This window comes from Heterodontus francisci, chromosome 6 (assembly GCF_036365525.1).
Source record: "Heterodontus francisci isolate sHetFra1 chromosome 6, sHetFra1.hap1, whole genome shotgun sequence".
In the NCBI taxonomy this organism is placed as follows: domain Eukaryota; kingdom Metazoa; phylum Chordata; class Chondrichthyes; order Heterodontiformes; family Heterodontidae; genus Heterodontus; species Heterodontus francisci.
Window position 1 is genome coordinate 62531822 of NC_090376.1, and position 18383 is coordinate 62550204.

The window sequence follows — 18383 nt, forward strand, 5'->3', positions numbered from 1 at the left end:
GGGCAGTCTCAGTGACAACATTCTCCCTGGAATACAGTTCTAGGTAGTGCTCAACCCAGCAGTCCATTTGCTTGCGTTGGTCAGTGATTATGTCCCCTGATTTAGATTTGAGGGAGGCGATCTTCTTGATGGTTGGCCCAAAAGCTCTCTTAATGCCATTCCTCTGATGTTTCCGGTGTCTGAGGCCAGCTGAATATGACTGCATAGGTGTTGCCATGTGCCGGCTAACAAACATGGCTTCCGTCATCTGTGAGATGCACCTGTGGGCAACGGATTATGAGATTCCACAAATATCACCAGCAGATTGCCAGAAGGAGCCAGAGGCGAAGAAATTAAGGGCTGTAGTGACCTTGATTACCACTGGCAATGAGTGCCCAACTGGTCCACTTGGTAGGTGGTCTTCTTCCAGGAGACTGCAAATATCAATGACCAAATGACCTGAAATAGCCACCTGAGGCACTGGTGCTCAGTTATGTCCAGGAAGCTTATCTTCTGCCCGTATGCTATGTGTTTAAAGTATTGCCTGCTGTGAGCAGGAGCTTTGTTCTCATGCCCTCTGTCCGGTGGAGTAGCAGGTGGTTCAGGAGAAGGCTGCAGCTGGCCCTGCTGTTCCTCATCTGAGGTTCAAGGCAGAGTTGCATAAGAATTTGAAGATTAACAATTGGGAAGTGTAGATCAAAGGCAACAAACTGCATGATAGAAGAAATGACCTCCAAGATATTAGAAATCTCATCCAAAGCAATAAATGCACACTCTCAGAGCAAGTCCTGTGAGTAAAAGACTTTCATGTAAGCAAGGAAGCAGTTGTTGGATTTCAGTATTGAAAGTATTTCTTGCATGTCAATTGCTCAGCCCGTCAAATCCCACTATCCTCTTGTCTTGTTTGCCCTGGTGAGTTCCAGGAAGCCAGGAAAACCCTATATGCACACTGTTAAATTCAGAATCCTGGGTTAAAAGAGTAGCTAATGAACATTTTACATATTTAAAAAGAAGGCGCCTGTCCCACGGGGGTTTCCTGCGCAGTGCAGATCATGTTCAGGTTAAAGGCAGAAGTTGGTGGGTTCCTGCTGACTTCCCAACACACTGGCAGTTTCCAACTTTGTGTATGTCTTTTCAGTGGAAGACAAATAAATACCAGAAATAGCAGGGAACCAACAATCTAATGAGAGTGAGGAACCTGAAGTATTAAATAACAGTAAAGGAAAGGTACTGGAGAAATCCATGGGACTAAAAGCTGACAAATCCCCTGGACCTAATGGCCTACATCCTAGGGTATTCCTTTTGATCTTCCAGAATGGTTCCCATTGGTTGGAAGGTAGCAAATGTAACCCTGCTATTCAAGAAAGGAGGAATCGATAAAAGAGTGAACTTTGGCCAGTAAGCCTTTCCCAAGTAGTAGGGAAAATGATAAAATCTATTAGGGATGAGGTAACAGGACACTTAGATCATCATAAACATGCTTAGGCAGAGAAAATGTGGTTTTTTGAAAGGGAAATTCTGTTTGACAAATCTGTTGGGTTTCCAGAAGCTCTGCAAATTTTCTCTCTTCAGGTGCTTATCCAATTCCCTTTTGAAAGCCACGATTGAATCTACCACCATGACACACTTAGGCAGTGCATTCCGGATCCTAACCACACCCTGCATAAAAAAGATTTTCCTCATGTCACCACTGGTTCTTTTGCCACTCATCTTAAATCAGTGTCCTCTGGTTCTCGACCATTCCGCCAATGAGAACAGTATCTCTCAATCTACACTGTCTAGATCCCTCATGATTTTCAACACCTCTATTAAATCTCCTCGCAACCTTCTCTTCTCTAAGGAGAACAACCTCAGCCTCCCCAATCTATCCACATAACTGAAGTCCCTCACCTCGGAACCATTCTCGCAAATGTTTTCTGCACCTTCTCTAAAGCCTTCACATCCTTCCTGAAGTGTGGTGCCCAGAATGGTACATAATACTCCTGTTGAGGCTGAACCAGTGTTCATCATAACTTCCTTGCTTTTGTATTCTATGCTTCTAGTTATAAAGCCCAGGGTCCCCATGTCTTTTTAACCACTTTCTCAACCTGCCCTGCCACCTTCAATGATTTGTGCACATATACCCCCAGTCTTTCTGTTCCTGCATCCCCTTTAGAATTGCACCTATTATTTCCTACCAAAATGTATCACCTCACACTTCTCTGCATTAAATTTCATCTGCCACGTGTCCGCCCATTCAACCAGCCTGTCTGTTCTCTCTTGAACTCTAATCACTATCATCCTCACAGTTAACAATACTTCAACAGCAAATTTTGAAATTGTGCCCTGTCCACCCAAACCTAGGTCATTAACATATATCAAGAAAAGCAGTGGTCCTAGTACCAATCCCTGAGGAACCCCATTATATACCTTCATCCAGTCTGAAAAACAACCATTCACCACTACTCGCTGTTTCCTGTCACTCAGCCAACTTCGTATCCATGCTGCCACTATTCCTTTCATTCCACAAGCTTCAACTTTGCTGGCAAGCCTATTATTGGGCACTTTATCAAATGCCTTTCGGAAGTGCATGTACACCACATTAACAACATTACCCTCATCAATCCTCTCCGGTACCTCAACAAATAACTCAATCAAGCTACTTAAACACACTTAGTATTTAAAAAAAAAATCCATGCTGGCTTTATTTAATAAATCCACACTTGTCCAAGTGGCTGTTAATTTTGTACTGGATTATCGTATCTAAAGGCTTTCCCACCAAGGTTAAACTGATTGGCCTGTCATTGCTTGGTTTATTCTTTTTTGAACAGGGGTGTAACATTTGCAATTCTCCAGTCCTCTAGCACCACCCCTGTATCTAAGGTGGATTGAAAGGTTATGGTAAGTGCCTTCGCAATTTCCTCCCTTAGTTCCCTCAGCATCATCGGATGCATCCTATTTGGTCCTGGTGACTGATCAACCTTAAGTACAGTCAGCCTTTCTAATACATCCTTTTTATCAATTTTTAGCCCATCCAGTGTCTCAACTACCTCCTCTTTCACTATGACATAAGGATGTAGTGGGCTAAAAGTAAGGGACTTTGGACTCTAACCAGAAGAGGGACGCATGGTTCATTATTATTATTCACAAGATAGGGTTTGAAATGAAGAAAAGATTTGATTATAACTGTGATTCTGTACATTCACTTGTTGTCCACAAAATATTGCAACGTAATGATTCATATCTGGTCACATGCCAATAAACTGCCTACTGAAAGATTGACGAGCACACATCAGGGCATGCACAAAAGACCCAACCTCCAATTCAGATCACAAGGGGTTTCTATGGTTAGGACCAACAGTATGCTATCGTTTGATTAGACATCTGGAAATAAGGGTGCATTCCTGACTCCTGTTATGATCCCTGATCCCGTGAGGGAGCATTAACTTTTAAAAAGAGAAAGTCAAATTCCCAGTTATTACTGAAAAAATTATGCCACACAATTTCACGTTTTAAACAAAAAACCTTACTGTACAAGAGTTAAACAAAGCAAAACACTACTAACATAATACTACAATTTGGAAACAATTATATTTTAAACTTAAAATCTTAACAGAACCTGAAGTTGTATGTTTTAAAAGCTAAATCTCAACTGACACTCCTGTTTGACTGTTACTTCCACCCCGAAAATTCCCCTATATGTTACAGGATCTTGGTGGTTTGCTCACTTCTCCTGGGACCAATCCAAAGTACCACAGCTCTTGGGAATTCACTTCCATTTAGAATTAGAATTAGAATTAGAACATTACAGCGCAGTACAGGCCCTTCGGCCCTCGATGTTGCGCCGACCTGTGAAACCATCTGACCTACACTATTCCATTTTCATCCATATGTCTATCCAATGACCACTTAAATGCCCTTAAAGTTGGCGAGTCTACTACTGTTGCAGGCAGGGCGTTCCACGCCCCTACTACTCTCTGAGTAAAGAAATCTTTAATTTCTCAGCTGTTTTCCAAGGTTTGAGATTTCCTGGGAATTCTCCCTCTATCTTCGGCTAGGCAACTCCTCCAGTTCACCTTCAACACCTCACGAATCTGGATTTCCCAGCTTGAGCATGAGCCTGCTTCAAAACAGAAACATCCCTGGTTCCTGATGGCCTCTTTGCTCGAGTTCAACAGGCTTCCAAAAGCCAACAGCTTTTCCAAAAGTCAACTGCCTGTGTCTGCAAGCACACAAATCAGAAATCCAACAGGCACTCCCTGCATCATCTATCGCCATAGCAAGTGGTAAATGTGGGATGTCCCAGATAGCAATTTAAACTAATTATTTCCAACTTCAAAGCTCTCTGATCTGGGAAATAATATGAATAATTTAAACCCCGGACTGAGGTAGCTGCAGACACAACGTCTCCATCAACAGTTACGAGGGGTTTACACTTTACACTTCCCATTATGATCTTACTAAACAAACATGGGTTACCCTTTTATTTGTAACCACCTTAGGTTTGTTTGCCAGCCTCTAAAACCAGGTGTTTTCATTTATATTGCATTAAAAAAAATTCAGTTCCCAAATTAAAAGTTACCTCTCTAGAAAAATACAAACCATGAACCAGGTGATTGTAACACTCATGAGTCTGCTTATGGGAATGACCAGTGCTGCTAAGCTCAAATGATTACCTAAGGCAGACTTGAATTTTGTAACACACCATATATTGTGGTATCTACATAGCATAACTGAATAAAGCATTACATTACTTTCCTATCCATTCGTAAGCATATCTAGTGTGCATACATAACAAAAGACCAAGTGCATGCAAATGAATCTCCAAGATATTTTGAGACTGAGTAGTACAGTTAATTCCATTCATAATATTTGCAGCAGACTTTAAAAATGGTCTTTATAATCATGTTCATATCTGAATCATTAGTTTAATGAGTTATCAGTAAGTACAAACACATTGAACTAATTAAGAAAGCAGCATTTTAAAAAATTAACACTTAATTTAATAGTTGAACAAGCTTAAGAATTCAGATTTATTAAACCATCATGTATTTACTATAAAAAGTTACTAATTCCAGTTTCTGTAAGGCTGGTAAAAATATTCTACTTGCTTTTTGTACCGAATATTGAGCTGCCAAAGACAAGTGCCCTCACCTTTCTAGAAGTCACATTACCAGGTTTGTACATCATAAAAAAAACCTGTGAATGCTCTACATTTTAGGTAACATTTAGAAAAAAAAAGTACAATATGGCAGCTGAGACTGATTCACTGGGAATTCTTGGCTTATTGTTCTAATTAATGGAGAAAATTCGACTGTATATAAATACTTACTTGACTCCATTGTCATCTGTAGAATGATATCAACAGCACTGTGTAGTAAACTTTTACTAGAAGGTTTCAGGTAACAAAGAATAATCTGCACAGCCCGGTACTCCAAGAACAAAGCTTTGCCTTCATCTGTCCTCAGGTCGATAAGAAGAATGTCAAATGCTTGAGCCAGATAATCCACTAGTAATGAGAAGCATGTTAATTAAAAATATTTATCTATGATGTCGGTGAAAGTCACTGAGAAAAATTGTTCAATATCATGGAATAATACAAAAGTGTAATAAAGCAAAGTAATACATCACAAATCTATCAGCTTGGCTCATTTGGGAGCATTTTAACCTCTGAATCAGAAGGTTTTGGGTTTAAGTCAGACTCCAGGATTTGAGCACATTATCTAGGCTGACACTTCAGTGTAGCACAGAGGGGCTACTGTATTATTGAAGGTTCCATCTTTTAGATAGCAGACCCCTCCTGTCTGATCAAGTTGGTGTAAAAGAACCCATGGCACTAACTAAACAACAATATGGCTGTTCTATCAAAACAATCAAAAACATATTCGTCATTCAGTTCATTTACTGTTTGTGTACAAATTGGCTGCTATGTTTGTCTTCATACAACAATGGCTGCAGTAATTCATTGGTTGTGAAGTGTGTCAGATGTAATAAATTACTATATAAATGCAAGCTCTTTCTTCTCCAAATATTGGGCAGGAAACTGATTGAAACCAAGAGTGAACATTGCACTCTTCCAATGATTACTGTAATTTATAAGATGTTATACTGAAACAATTCATATGCTTTTACAATTTTTCCTCACTGTCCCAGGTTGCTAGTTGGAGCCCACATATATATCAGAATATTTACCATAAAGAGTTCTGGCAGCTTACCCTGCAATTAAAATTCAACATTTTCAAAGTCTCTGGGAACAATATTCATTCCATGCTGCTAAAGAAAATGAATTTGCATTTACATAGCACTTTTTTTTATTTGTTCATAGTTACCAAAGCACAATACTGTGATGCTGGAAATCTGAAATGAAAACAGAAAATGCTGGAAATACTCAGCAAGTTATGCAGCATCTGTGAAGCGAGAAACAGCGTCAATGCTTCAGGTGAACACATGTTCGAGGAACAGCACCTCTTCTTTCAATTAGGCACTTTACAGCCTTCCTCTAAACATTGAGGTCAACAATTTCACATCATAATCACTGCCATTTTTTCAGTAGCTGTTGATGATTCTGCTATTTCCATTTACACCTCCTCTGGACTCATCTCGGCACAATTTCAAAATCTGCAGATGATACAAAACTTGGAAGCATTGTGAACTGTGAGGAAGATACTGTAGAACTTCTAAAGGACATAGACAAGTTGGTGGAATGGGCGGACAAGTTGCAGATGAAGCTCAACGCGGAGAAATGTGAAGTGATTCATTTTGGTAGGAAGAACATGGAGAGACAATATAAGATAAAGGGTACAAACTCTAAAGGGATGCAGGAACAGAGGGAGGTGTACATGCACATAATTCTTTGAAGGTGGCAGGACAGGTTGAGAGCGTGGTTAGTAAAGAATACAGTATCCTAGACTTCAGTAATAGGGGCATTGAGTACAAAAGCAAGGAGATTATGTTGAACCTGTATAAGACATTAGCTCGGCCGCAGCTGGAGTATTGAGTCCAGTTCTGGGCGCCGCACTTTAGGAAAGATGTTAAAACATTGGAGAGAGTGCAGAAAAGATTTACAAGAATGGTTCCAGGGATAAGGAACTTCAGTTATGAAGACAGATTGGAGAAGTTGGGGTTAGAACTGGTCATGAAGGTCACTGACGTGAAACGTTAACTCTGCTTGTCTCTCCACCGCTGCTGACAGATCTGCTGAGTATTTCCAGCATTTCTTGTTTTTATTTCAGATTCCAGCATCTGCAGTATTTTGCTTTTATTGCAACCTTTATTGTCTGGCTTGCAACAATGCTGTACTTCCTCAATACAGTGTGAAGTATTTACTTAAGCAAAACAATTAAAATTCAGCAGCAGGTGGTGAAAAACAATAACAATTGTACTTTTGATGGAGCTGGTTTTGGAAATCTCTTATATAAATGTGAAAAAAACAAGCAAATATCATTGTGTGAAGAAATATATATATTGTGAAATGTTTCTGCGATAAAGGCATTACATTTTGTTTTGCGTTTGTTGAGAATTCCACAAACCATTTTTTAATTTTTGCAATTCTGTGTTTGCGAACAAGCAAAGTGTTGCCACTCTGATTGGGAATAGAATCTCTTAACAGGTTGAAAAATAACTTTTCCTTTTAAAAAGTAAACAATTAGCTCAGAAAAAAAATGCTGTCCTTATTGATGAATCACTTCAACTGCTTTGGGCCTTCTTAAAATCTAAGACAGAAATTGCACCTACTCTTGGCATCGATTAGAGGCCCCATTGGTTGGAACACCTGGAGAAACCAGCAACATTTCTAAACACTTCCCCAAAGTGTTGCCTTGCCTTACTGGTATGTGAACTGACTCTACCGATCTGTTTTCCAACAGGAATTTGGGTTAGAGTGTTAATGAGGCAGGAACCCAGCAGGCCTGGAGGGCACCCCAATTTTGTCTCTTACCCACCCCTGGTGGAGGATCTGCCTCAATTTTGCTTTCCCTTCATACCAAAACTTTGGGCCCGTAGACAACAAGGACAAATTAACCACTCTGATGAATCTCACAATGCTCATTTTCAAAATAAATTAACCTGAAACTCAGTAATCATTTAGCAAATTTGCTGAGAACATAATTTTCATGTTATTGATGAGATATTTGAGCATTAGTATAAAACATTAACGTGTCTTTCTCTCAATGTTGATTGACTAGCTGTGTATTTCCCGTTTTTGCTTCAGTACAAAAAGAGAGATTGGGATTCTTCAGCGGACCTCTTCTGACAGGCCAGCTTACTCTCAAAGTTTGATCAACATGTAGTAAAGACTTTTCATTGAGCATTTTTCTTTAGAATAAATTAAAAACACTCTTTTTCTTTCCCATTCTACACACTGGATAACAAACCAACAGACAACCTGTTCTAGATTCTCTCATCAATCACACACGGACATATGCAACAGCAATGCAAGGAATGCCAAGAGTAATCTTTTTTGCTGATGAGAAAGTGTTGGCTTTAACAGCTCTCATTTATGACCCAATTTGTGAACCTGGCTCTCACTGCAAGCTTTTACCTTGGCACTTTATGACACCACAAACATCTGAACAGGCAAGCATCCCAAATACAAATTGTTTTATAGAAATCTGAAAAAGGTACTGGAGTGATTTAGGATGTATGGCCAATAGGTTCTCTCCCTATTTGCTCGGAGAAGATGTTGGTGGGCCTTCACCTTGAACTACTGCAGTCCATATGGTAATGGCACCTCCACAATTGTGTTAGGTAGAGAATTTCAGTATGTTGATCCAGTGCCAACAAAGGAATGGAGCTATATTGGTTTTGCTGTGGATTAGGGCATCCCAAGTGCAGCTGAGGAACTGGTTGAGCAAATCAACAGTTGCATAAGTATCGAGTCCAACAAGCAAAGAGGATTAATGGATTTGGGTATCGGAAATGAAGGGGGACAAATAGTTGATATGAGAGCAGACAAAAATAAGCAAATAGCAAGTACAACATAGTTAGGTTCAATGTAAGAACAGAAAAGGATAATGAAGATAACAGTGCTGGGCTGGAAGGTGGCAAAGATTAGCAGCATAAGGTTTTGGCCAAAATTAACCGGCAACAAAGTTAGCAAACAGGTCAATGGATCAGCAGTGGAAAATCTTTAAATGTGAGATGCATAGAGAACGCCAGTGGCTTTCCACAGGGCTGAGTGTTGGGTCCCTTGCTGTTTGTGGTATATATTAATGATTTGGACTTAAATGTGGGAGGCATGATTGGAAAATTTGCTGATGACACAAAAATTGGCAGTGTAGTTGATAGTGAAGAGGATAGCCGTAGACTCCAGAAAGATATCAATGGTTTGGTTGAGTGGGCGGAAAAGTGGCAAATGAGATTCAATCCCAATAAGTGTGAGCTAATGCATTTGGGGAGGGCAAATAAAGCAAGGGAATATACAATAAACTGGAGGATATTGAGAAGGGTAGAAGTGAGAGACCTAGGAGGGCATGTCCACAGGTCCTTGAAGGTGGCAGGACAGGTAGATAAAGTGGTGAAGAAGGCATATGGAATGCTTTCCTTGGTTGGCCGAGGTATAGAATACGAAAGCAGGGATGTAATGCTGGAACTGTATAAAACGCTGGTTAGGCCACCACTGGAGTACTGCGTACAGTTCTGGTTACCACAGTAAGTACACAATTGCTCTGGAGAGAGTACAGAGGAGATTTACAAGAATGTTGCGAGGGCTCGAAAGTTGCAGCTACGAGGAAAGATTGGATAGGCTAGGGTTGTTTCCCTTAGAACAGAGGAGGCTGAGGGGTGACTCAATTGAGGTGCATAAAATTATGAGAGGCCTAGATAGAGTAGTCAGAAAGGACCTGTTTCCTCTAGTTGAGAGGTCAATTAGCAGAGGGCACAGATTTAAGGTGACTGGTAGAAGGAATAGAGGGGACATGAGGAAAAACTTTTTCACCAGAGGATGGTGGGTGTCTGGAATTTACTGCCAGGAACAGTGGCGGAGGCAGAAGTCCTCAATTCTTTTAAAAGGTACCGGGACAAGCACCTGAGGTGCTGTAACCTGCAACGCTATGGACCAGGTGCAGGAAGGTGGAATTAGATTGGGCGGCTAGTTTTTTCAGCCGGCACAGACATGACAGATTGAATGGCCTCCTTCTGTGCCGCAATTTTTTTATGGTTCTCAAATAAATATATTGCTATAAGGGGAAAAAGGGATGGATCAAAATCTAGTGTTCCATGGGGAGATTGAAACTAAACTAAAATTTTAAAAGTAGACACATGATAAAAAAGCACAAATTATACCAAAGAAAATCATGAGGAATATAGAAAGTATGGTGGCAAGGTGAAAAGAGATCAGAAGGGCTGAAAGGAAATATGAGAAACTTCTAGCTGGCAAAAGGAGACAGGGTTCTTTAAATATATAAAAAGCAAAAGAATAGTTAAAGAGTAGTTAAACCGCTCAGGAATGAAGGAGGGAGTCTAACTGTGGAGGATGAAGATGTGGCAGAGATATTAAATAAATATCTAACTTTTTAAAAAAATAAATGATAGGGCCTCACACTCCTCTTTTAAGATCTCCCTTAAAACCCAAATATTTGTTCAAGGTCTCTTAATCTCTCTTTTTTTGGCTCAGTACTCGTTTCTCTTGTACGTCTATGCAGCAGCTTGGAGCGTTTTTCTAAACTAAAAGCACTATATAGATACAAGCAGTTGTTATAATTCTTTGAACGTACAGATAGCTAAAACCATGGAAAAGGCCAACAGCATTTTAATTATAAATAGCAGCACATAGTACAAGAGTAAAGAATTAAAATATTTGTACAAATGTTGGTTCGAGCAGTGTGTTCAGTTTTGGGCACCTGACTATAGAAAGGACATTAAAGCTATGAATCATGTTTAATGCACATTCATCAGGATAATGCCAAGGATTGAAACTATAGTTAAGAAAGACTTGAGATACTGGGACTATTTTCACTGGAGCAGAGAAGGTTAACAGGAGATTTAAGAGAGATTTTTTTAAATTATGAAGAGTTTTAATAGAGTGAATAAGGAAAGACTATTTCCTTTGCCTTGAGAGTCAGTGACTAAAGGCCACCAATTTAAAACTATCACTAAAAGAGAATGAAGAGAGGGGTTGGGAAAAATTCTTTACAGAGCAGGTGGTTGGAGCACAAAATGCTTTTCCCACAGAGACTTGTGGACTTTTAAAAGAAAACTCAATATATATTTAAAGCAGAGTAAGATACAGAGCCATGTGGAAAGGATGGGGTTCAGAGTTAGTTTTGGATTACCCGAGCAAAGGGCTGACACAAATATGATACAGTGAATGATCTCCTTCTAAGCTATCAACTTTTATGGTTCCAAGAGAAATTTTTTTCTAATATATTCTAAATATTAAATTTAAATTACTATATCAAGTCTTGCATGAAAAAGTAAATCAGACTATGAACTTCCTAGTACTGTCTCTGGATTAGGGATCTTCCAGTTGTACCTGAAACCAGACAGAATCAGCTTTTTGATTCGTAGATCTCTCAGCAGGTTATAAAGATAAATTAAATTTCTTTTTAGCTAAAATTTTCTGCTCACCTTGTGTAATTGTTTTGAGGATGCTGAGGGCTGATAAAATCCGAACATTAAGGTCAGAGCTCCTGAAGAAAGCAGATATCTTAGGTTTGGTTTCTGCAACAGACTCCGAAGGACTCTCCTGCAATATCTGGGTCACAGTTCCTCGGAACAGTTCTTCTCCTAGTCTTCGCATCGTTGAAGTAATCATGGTCTTCTAGAGTAAAGTTCCAATTATTACATCTCACTCCTACCAATTTTTAACATTCAACAATCCAGTATTATTGTTAGTAACTATATCTTTACCAGCTTTATAAATTGAAAGTAAATAAAAGGCACTGGCAGATTAATTAAATAGTATGAACTACACATGAAAACACAAAAGTCCGAGTGTATCAGGCCTGTGTCCTCAGTACCTTGCTCTACGGCAGCGAGGCCTGGACAACGTATGCCAGCCAAGAGCGACGTCTCAATTCATTCCATCTTCGCTGCCTTCGGAGAATACTTGGCATCAGGTGGCAGGACTATATCTCCAACACAGAAGTCCTTGAAGCGGCCAACACCCCCAGCTTATACACACTACTGAGTCAGCGGCGCTTGAGATGGCTTGGCCATGTGAGCCGCATGGAAGATGGCAGGATCCCCAAAGACACATTGTACAGCGAGCTCGCCACTGGTATCAGACCCACCGGCCGTCCATGTCTCCGTTATAAAGACGTCTGCAAACGCGACATGAAATCGTGTGACATTGATCACAAGTTGTGGGAGTCAGTTGCCAGCATTCGCCAGAGCTGGCGGGCAGCCATAAAGACAGGGCTAAATTGTGGCGAGTCGAAGAGACTTAGTAGTTGGCAGGAAAAAAGACAGAGGCGCAAGGGGAGAGCCAACTGTGCAACAGCCCCAACAAACAAATTTCTCTGCAGCACCTGTGGAAGAGCCTGTCACTCCAGAATTGGCCTTTATAGCCACTCCAGGCGCTGCTTCACAAACCACTGACCACCTCCAGGCGCGTATCCATTGTCTCTCGAGATAAGGAGGCCCAAAAGAAGAAAGAAAAGAAAAGAATGAACTACACCTACTAATTATTCAATCCACAGCCATTTTCCATTAGAAAACCTTTTCTAACATCAGACTAAAAGTAATGAGTTTGTACTGGTAAACTCTCATTGGAGGAAATGTTTGCAGCATATTCCCTTTCCATAGGAACATATGAACAGCAGTAAACCATTAAGCACCTCGAGCCTGTTCCGCCATTTAATTAGATCATGGCAACTCCATACATCCGCCTTTGCTCTATATTCCTTAATATCTTTGGATAACAAAAATCTATCAAAATCTGAGATTTTAAATTTACAATTGATCTAGCATCAACTGCCGTTTACAGAAAAAGTTCCAAACTTCAACCACCCTTTGCGTGTAGAAGTGTTTCCTAAGTACACTTCTGAAAGGTTTGGCTCTAATTTTTAGGCTATGCCCCTGTGCAATGCTCCCTCTAAGCTGTGTGGCCTTGTGACACCCCTGAAGTTCTCATGCCGGCGACGCACAAGTCGGCGCTTTAAATGGCTACAGAAAAAAATTTAAAGGGCCTGCGCACTTCAATGAATTCACCATGAGCCGCAAAAAACATTAGAGGGTACGCTGTCCTCTAGTCCTAGATTTGTCATCCAATGGTAATAGCTTCTCTCTATCCATCCTATCTGTTCCCCTTAATATTTTGAAAGCTTCAATCAAATCACCACTTAACCTTTTAAATTCCAGGGAATAGAACACTAGTTTGTGTAAACACTCGACACGATTTAACCCTTGGAGTTCAGGTATCATTCTGGCAAACCTATGCCGCACACTCTCCAAGGTCAATATATCCTTCCTAAGATGTGGTGCCCAGAACTGTTTACAGTACTCCAAGTATGGCTTACCCAGGGCTTTATATAGCTGAAGCATGATGTCTACCCTCTTGTATTCTATTCCTTTAGATAGAAGAACCAGCATTCCATTAGCCTTTTTAAAAATTATTTTCTGTACCTGTTCATGACATTTTAATGATCTGTGTACTTGGACCCCATTAGTTCCTTTGACCCTCCACCATTTCTAGCTTTTCACCATTTAGGAAGTACCCTGTTCTAACCTTTTTAGGTCTAAAGTGGATAGCCTCACATTCGCCTCCATCGAAATCTAATTGGCACAGTTTTTCCCACTCAACAAATCTATCAATATCTCTTTGGAATTTTATGCTTCCAACTACGCTGCTTATGATGCCATCTATTTTTGTATCATTGGCAAATCTGGATATGTGGCTTTCTAAGTCATTACTAAATACAGTGAATAGTTGAGGTGTCAACACAGACCCTCGCAGCACACCACTAATCACATTCTGCCAATTAGAGTACCTGCCTATTATCCCAATAATTTGCCTTCAATTCCATGGGCTTCAGCTTTAGCTAATAGTCTCGTATGAGGGACCTCTTCAAATGTCTCTGAAAGTTCATATAAATAACATCTATAGATGTTCCCCTGCCCACTACTTTAGTCACTGCTTCAAAAAATTCAATCAGGTTCATCAGGCATGGCTTACCCTTTACAAATCAATGCTGGCTCTCTCTGAAATATTTTTTATAAGGTGTTCAATCACACTATCCTTAATTATAGTCTCTAGCAAATTCCCGACAACAGAAGTTAGGTTAACTGGTCTATAATTCCTTGGTTTCCCTCTGTCACCTTTCTTAAATAACGGAGTGAGGTGCGCTATTTTCCAAGGAAAATGTTTAAAGCAACAGTTCCTGGGTCAAGAGAACTTTGGGAGATTATATTTAGGGCATCTGCAACGTTCTTTAAAACCTGGGATGGAAACCTGGGGCCTGTCACTCTTTGGTGCTATTGTTTCCTTCATTACTGTTATTGTGCTTATTGTTAATTTTGGTGAGTCTCTGTCCCTGATTCAATATTAAGTTCCTTGGGATTTACAGTATGCTGACCTCTTCCTCTACTGCAAATATTGATGCAAAGTAATTATTCAGTATGCCCGCCATTTCTTTATTTTCACAATTCCTCCTTGCGTGAGCCTGACAATTATGAAGTATATCTTGAACTTATAAAACAAACCCAAAACGGACACTTTTCCTGAAATCCAAGATGGAGTCGAGAGGTCAAGTGACCTTATCCTGTACTGCCAATACACATGCAAACTACAAGAACCCCGAGTCAATCGTCATGTCTGGACTAGCCTTGGAGAAGGCATGAATATGTAAATGGCCCATTGTGTTAATTGCTACCTCTCCTCAACAAATTGGGTTAACAATGGCATGGCAGACATGGTGTCTTCAAATTCAAACTCAAATGAATGGGTGTGAAAAAATTCCACTTGATCAAAATAGAATGAAGATGGGTGACACCCATACCCCATTGTCTAACAAGAAATGCTGGAAATACTCAGCAGGTCTGGCAGCATCTGTGGAGAGAGAAGTAGAGTTAACGTTTCAAGTCAGCGACCCTCCTTCAGAACTGGCAAATATTAGAAATGTCAAAGGTTATAAGCAAGTAAAGTGGGGATGGCGGAAGAGATTTGTTGAACACACCATTAACATATTGTTTGCCTTTGCTCCATGACCTTCTGGTCAGCTATTCTGTGACCATGTCCTATCTACACCTTCTCCTTTGTTATCTCTTGCCCCACCCCTTTGCCTCCCTCCCAGAACCACACCAGGGTTCCCCTTGTCCTCACTTTTCACCCCATCAGCCTCCATATCCAAAGGATCATCCTCCGCCATTTCCGCCACCTCCAGCGTGATGCCACTACCAAACGCATCTTCCCCTCCCTTCCCCTGTCAGCATTCTGAAGGGATCGTTCCCTCCGCGACACCCTGGTCCACTCCTCCATTACCCACACCACCTCGTCCCCGTCCCATGGCACCTTCCCCTGCAATCGCAGGAGGTGTAATACCTGCCCATTTACCTCCTCTCTCCTCATTATCCCAGGCCCCAAACACTCCTTTCAGGTGAAGCAGCGATTTACTTGTACTTCTTTCAATGTAGTATACTGTATTCGCTGCTCGCAATGTGGTCTCCTCTACATTGGGGAGACCAAACGCAGACTGGGTGACCGCTTTGCAGAACACCTCCGCTCAGTCCGCAAGCAGGATCCTGAGCTTCCGGTTGCTTGCCATTTCAACACTCCCCACTGCTCTCATGCTCACATCTCTGTCCTGGGATTGCTGCAATGTTCCAGTGAACATCAACGCAAACTCGAGGAACAGCATCTCATTTACTGATTAGGCACACTACAGCCTGCCGGACTGAACATTGAGTTGAATCATTTCAGAGCATGACGGGCCCCGCATTTTACTTTTATTTTTAGTTATTTTTTCTTTTTTACATTTTTTACAACTTTTTTTTTAAAATGTTTATTTCATTTCATCTTAGTTTGTTCAGTTTGCTTACCCACTGTTTTTTTTTCATGTTTGTAGTTGCTGCTGTTCAACCTTCAGTCCGTTAACACCCTATTTGTACTAATGCTTTGTCTTTCAACACACCATTAACACATTGTTTGCCTTTGCTCCATGACCTTTTGGTCAGCTATGTGGCCTTGTCCAATCTACACCTTCTCCTATGTTATCTCTTGCCCCACCCCCGGCTCACTTGCTTATAACCTTTGATATTTCTAATATTTGCTAGTTCCGAAGAAGGGTCACTGACACGAAACGTTAACTCTGCTTCTCTTTCCACAGATGCTGCCAGACCTGCTGAGTGGTTCCAGCATTTCTTGTTTTTATTTTAAACCTTTACCCCCAGGGAACAATGCAAGGTTTACAGTGAACTCTTAAAAAACATCAGACCTAAATGCTTGTTATCTTCTAATCACTTTCTTTTCTTGTGTGTGTGCGTGCGTCTGCGTGTCTGAGAGTGGGTGAGTATGCCCACCATTTCTTTATTTTCATTGACAATTCCTCCTTGCGTGAGCCTGACAATTATGAACTGTATTGTCACGGAACTGTATTTTTTCCTTCTGTTTGAAACAGTGTGCCTTTAAGACAGAGAGAGAAGTTAGATTTCTGAGAAGTGTACCACAGCTGCACATGTTGCCTGGGAAACAGCAGGAGAGTGAGGAGGTCACACGGTGTTTCAATTTAACTGCGTGTAAAAAACAGCTAAAACCAGTTTTGAGACACACCAGCTAAGTGTGCTCACTGCAGGAGCTGTCTATTTCTCTCAGCAGAAATTCTACAAGGAGCTACGGGCCATGTTAAATACCTAAGGAGGAAAAAGCCCTTTGAAGAGACCATTTGTATTGCTGGAGGTAGCAAAATTCATTTTCTTTACTTCCAATCTAAGAAGTCTTTGCTTCAAGATTGAATCTCTCTTGACTGATTGTGTTTGCTGGAATTCGCAGTAAAGTTTTTATCAAAAGACTGACGATTTTTAAAAATTCAAGTAGACCTATTGCTATGCTCATTATTGAAATAGCTGTGTGATGCCTGCTGCAGCTGAAGTGCTTTGAATGCCTATCTACTAAGAGACTGTTTCATCAAATCCGCATGGAGACTTCGAGGGCATTTGATTATTTTTTCACAAGGATACCTCACCCACCAGGAACATAACCCACAAAGGCTAACAACCCAGTTACTTATTTACTCTTAAGAAACAGTTAATTTCTTAGAAAAATCATTTTTTTTAAAAACGGTTAACCGTTAGTTTTTGAGTATATGTGTGTGTGAATGGGGGAGTTAGGTTAAAATAAGAAGTTATAAGGTCTTTAGACATAGGTTTATCTTACTAGTGTTTAAGATTTAGTTTTAATAAATAGTTGATTTGTTGTTGCCTAAAGATACCTGGTTTGGTCTGTTTTATTCTGGGGGTTACTACAGTGTTTAATTTGGCTGTTTTCCAGTTGAGTGGGAAAACTTTAATAATATGCTGCGACCTGTGGAGTGATGGGACTGAATTGACAGTGTGTTGCTCCCGCCTCGGTTGTAACAGTATAGCAAACCTGTAAAATAAACCCAAAACAGACACTTTTCCTGAAAACGAGATGAAGTCGGGAGGTCAGGTGACCTTATCCTGTTCTGCCAATACACATGGAAACTACAAGAACCCTGAGTCAATCTTCATGTCTGGACCAGCCTTGGAGAAGGCATTAAAATGCAAATATTTTCAGCTATTGCATGATAAACATTTGTTTTTCTTTAAATCTATGAGAAAACCTGTCATTTGTTTTTTGACCATTAAAATGCTCAGGGGTTAAAACACATTTCTGATTAAAAATGCTGTCATCGGTCAATTGAGAGGTGAAAAGGGAAACCATCTCCACCATTCCCCACCTGTCGGTAACACAATATTATCATTATAGTTATCAAGGAGCTCACATTGTTCCTGACCACCCTCTTTTTTCTAATATAATTATCAAAATTTTGCGTTGCTTTTGATATCCCTTGCAAGTTTCCTTTCATACTTCTTTGTGTAGCTCTTAATATGTTTTGTCACCCTTTGCTGTTTTTTCTATCTTTCTCATTCACCAGGATCTGTGCTATTTTTTGCATGTTTGTATTTCTCTTCTGGTTTTACGTTGTCTCTTACCTTCTTAGTTTTTCATGGCAATTAGAACTCTTGCCCTTCGGGTATAAATTGATTCTGTACCACAGTAAATTCATTTTCTGAACAACTCCCACTGATGTTCTGTCACTTTACCCATTAATGGATTGGCCAGTATACTGTGGACAGTCTCTGTCTTATCGCATTGAAGTCAACTTTACTGAAATCTAGAATCTTAGTAGCTGTTTCGCATTTCTCCCTTTCAAACATTACGTTGAACTTGATCAAATTATGAGAGCGATTAGATAAATATTCACACACCATTAGGCTGTTAACTAAATCTGGCTTATTACTCATTACTA

General features: G+C 40.3%; 1 protein-coding gene across 6 annotated transcripts in view; it reads right to left on the reverse strand.

The window, feature by feature from the left end:
- The window catches only part of LOC137371343 (coiled-coil domain-containing protein 138-like), a 144062-nt gene that overhangs the window by 21903 nt on the left and 103776 nt on the right, over positions 1 to 18383 (reverse strand). For 4 of the 6 annotated variants that reach the window (XM_068033787.1, XM_068033789.1, XM_068033788.1 and 1 more), the window contains 2 exons: positions 11524 to 11716; positions 5291 to 5467 (listed from right to left, as the gene is read on the reverse strand). In XM_068033787.1, the coding sequence (XP_067889888.1) occupies positions 5291 to 5467; positions 11524 to 11716 (370 nt within the window). The remainder of the gene's footprint in view (positions 1 to 5290; positions 5468 to 11523; positions 11717 to 18383) is intronic. The other 2 variants (XM_068033790.1, XM_068033786.1) reach the window with 1 other exon arrangement.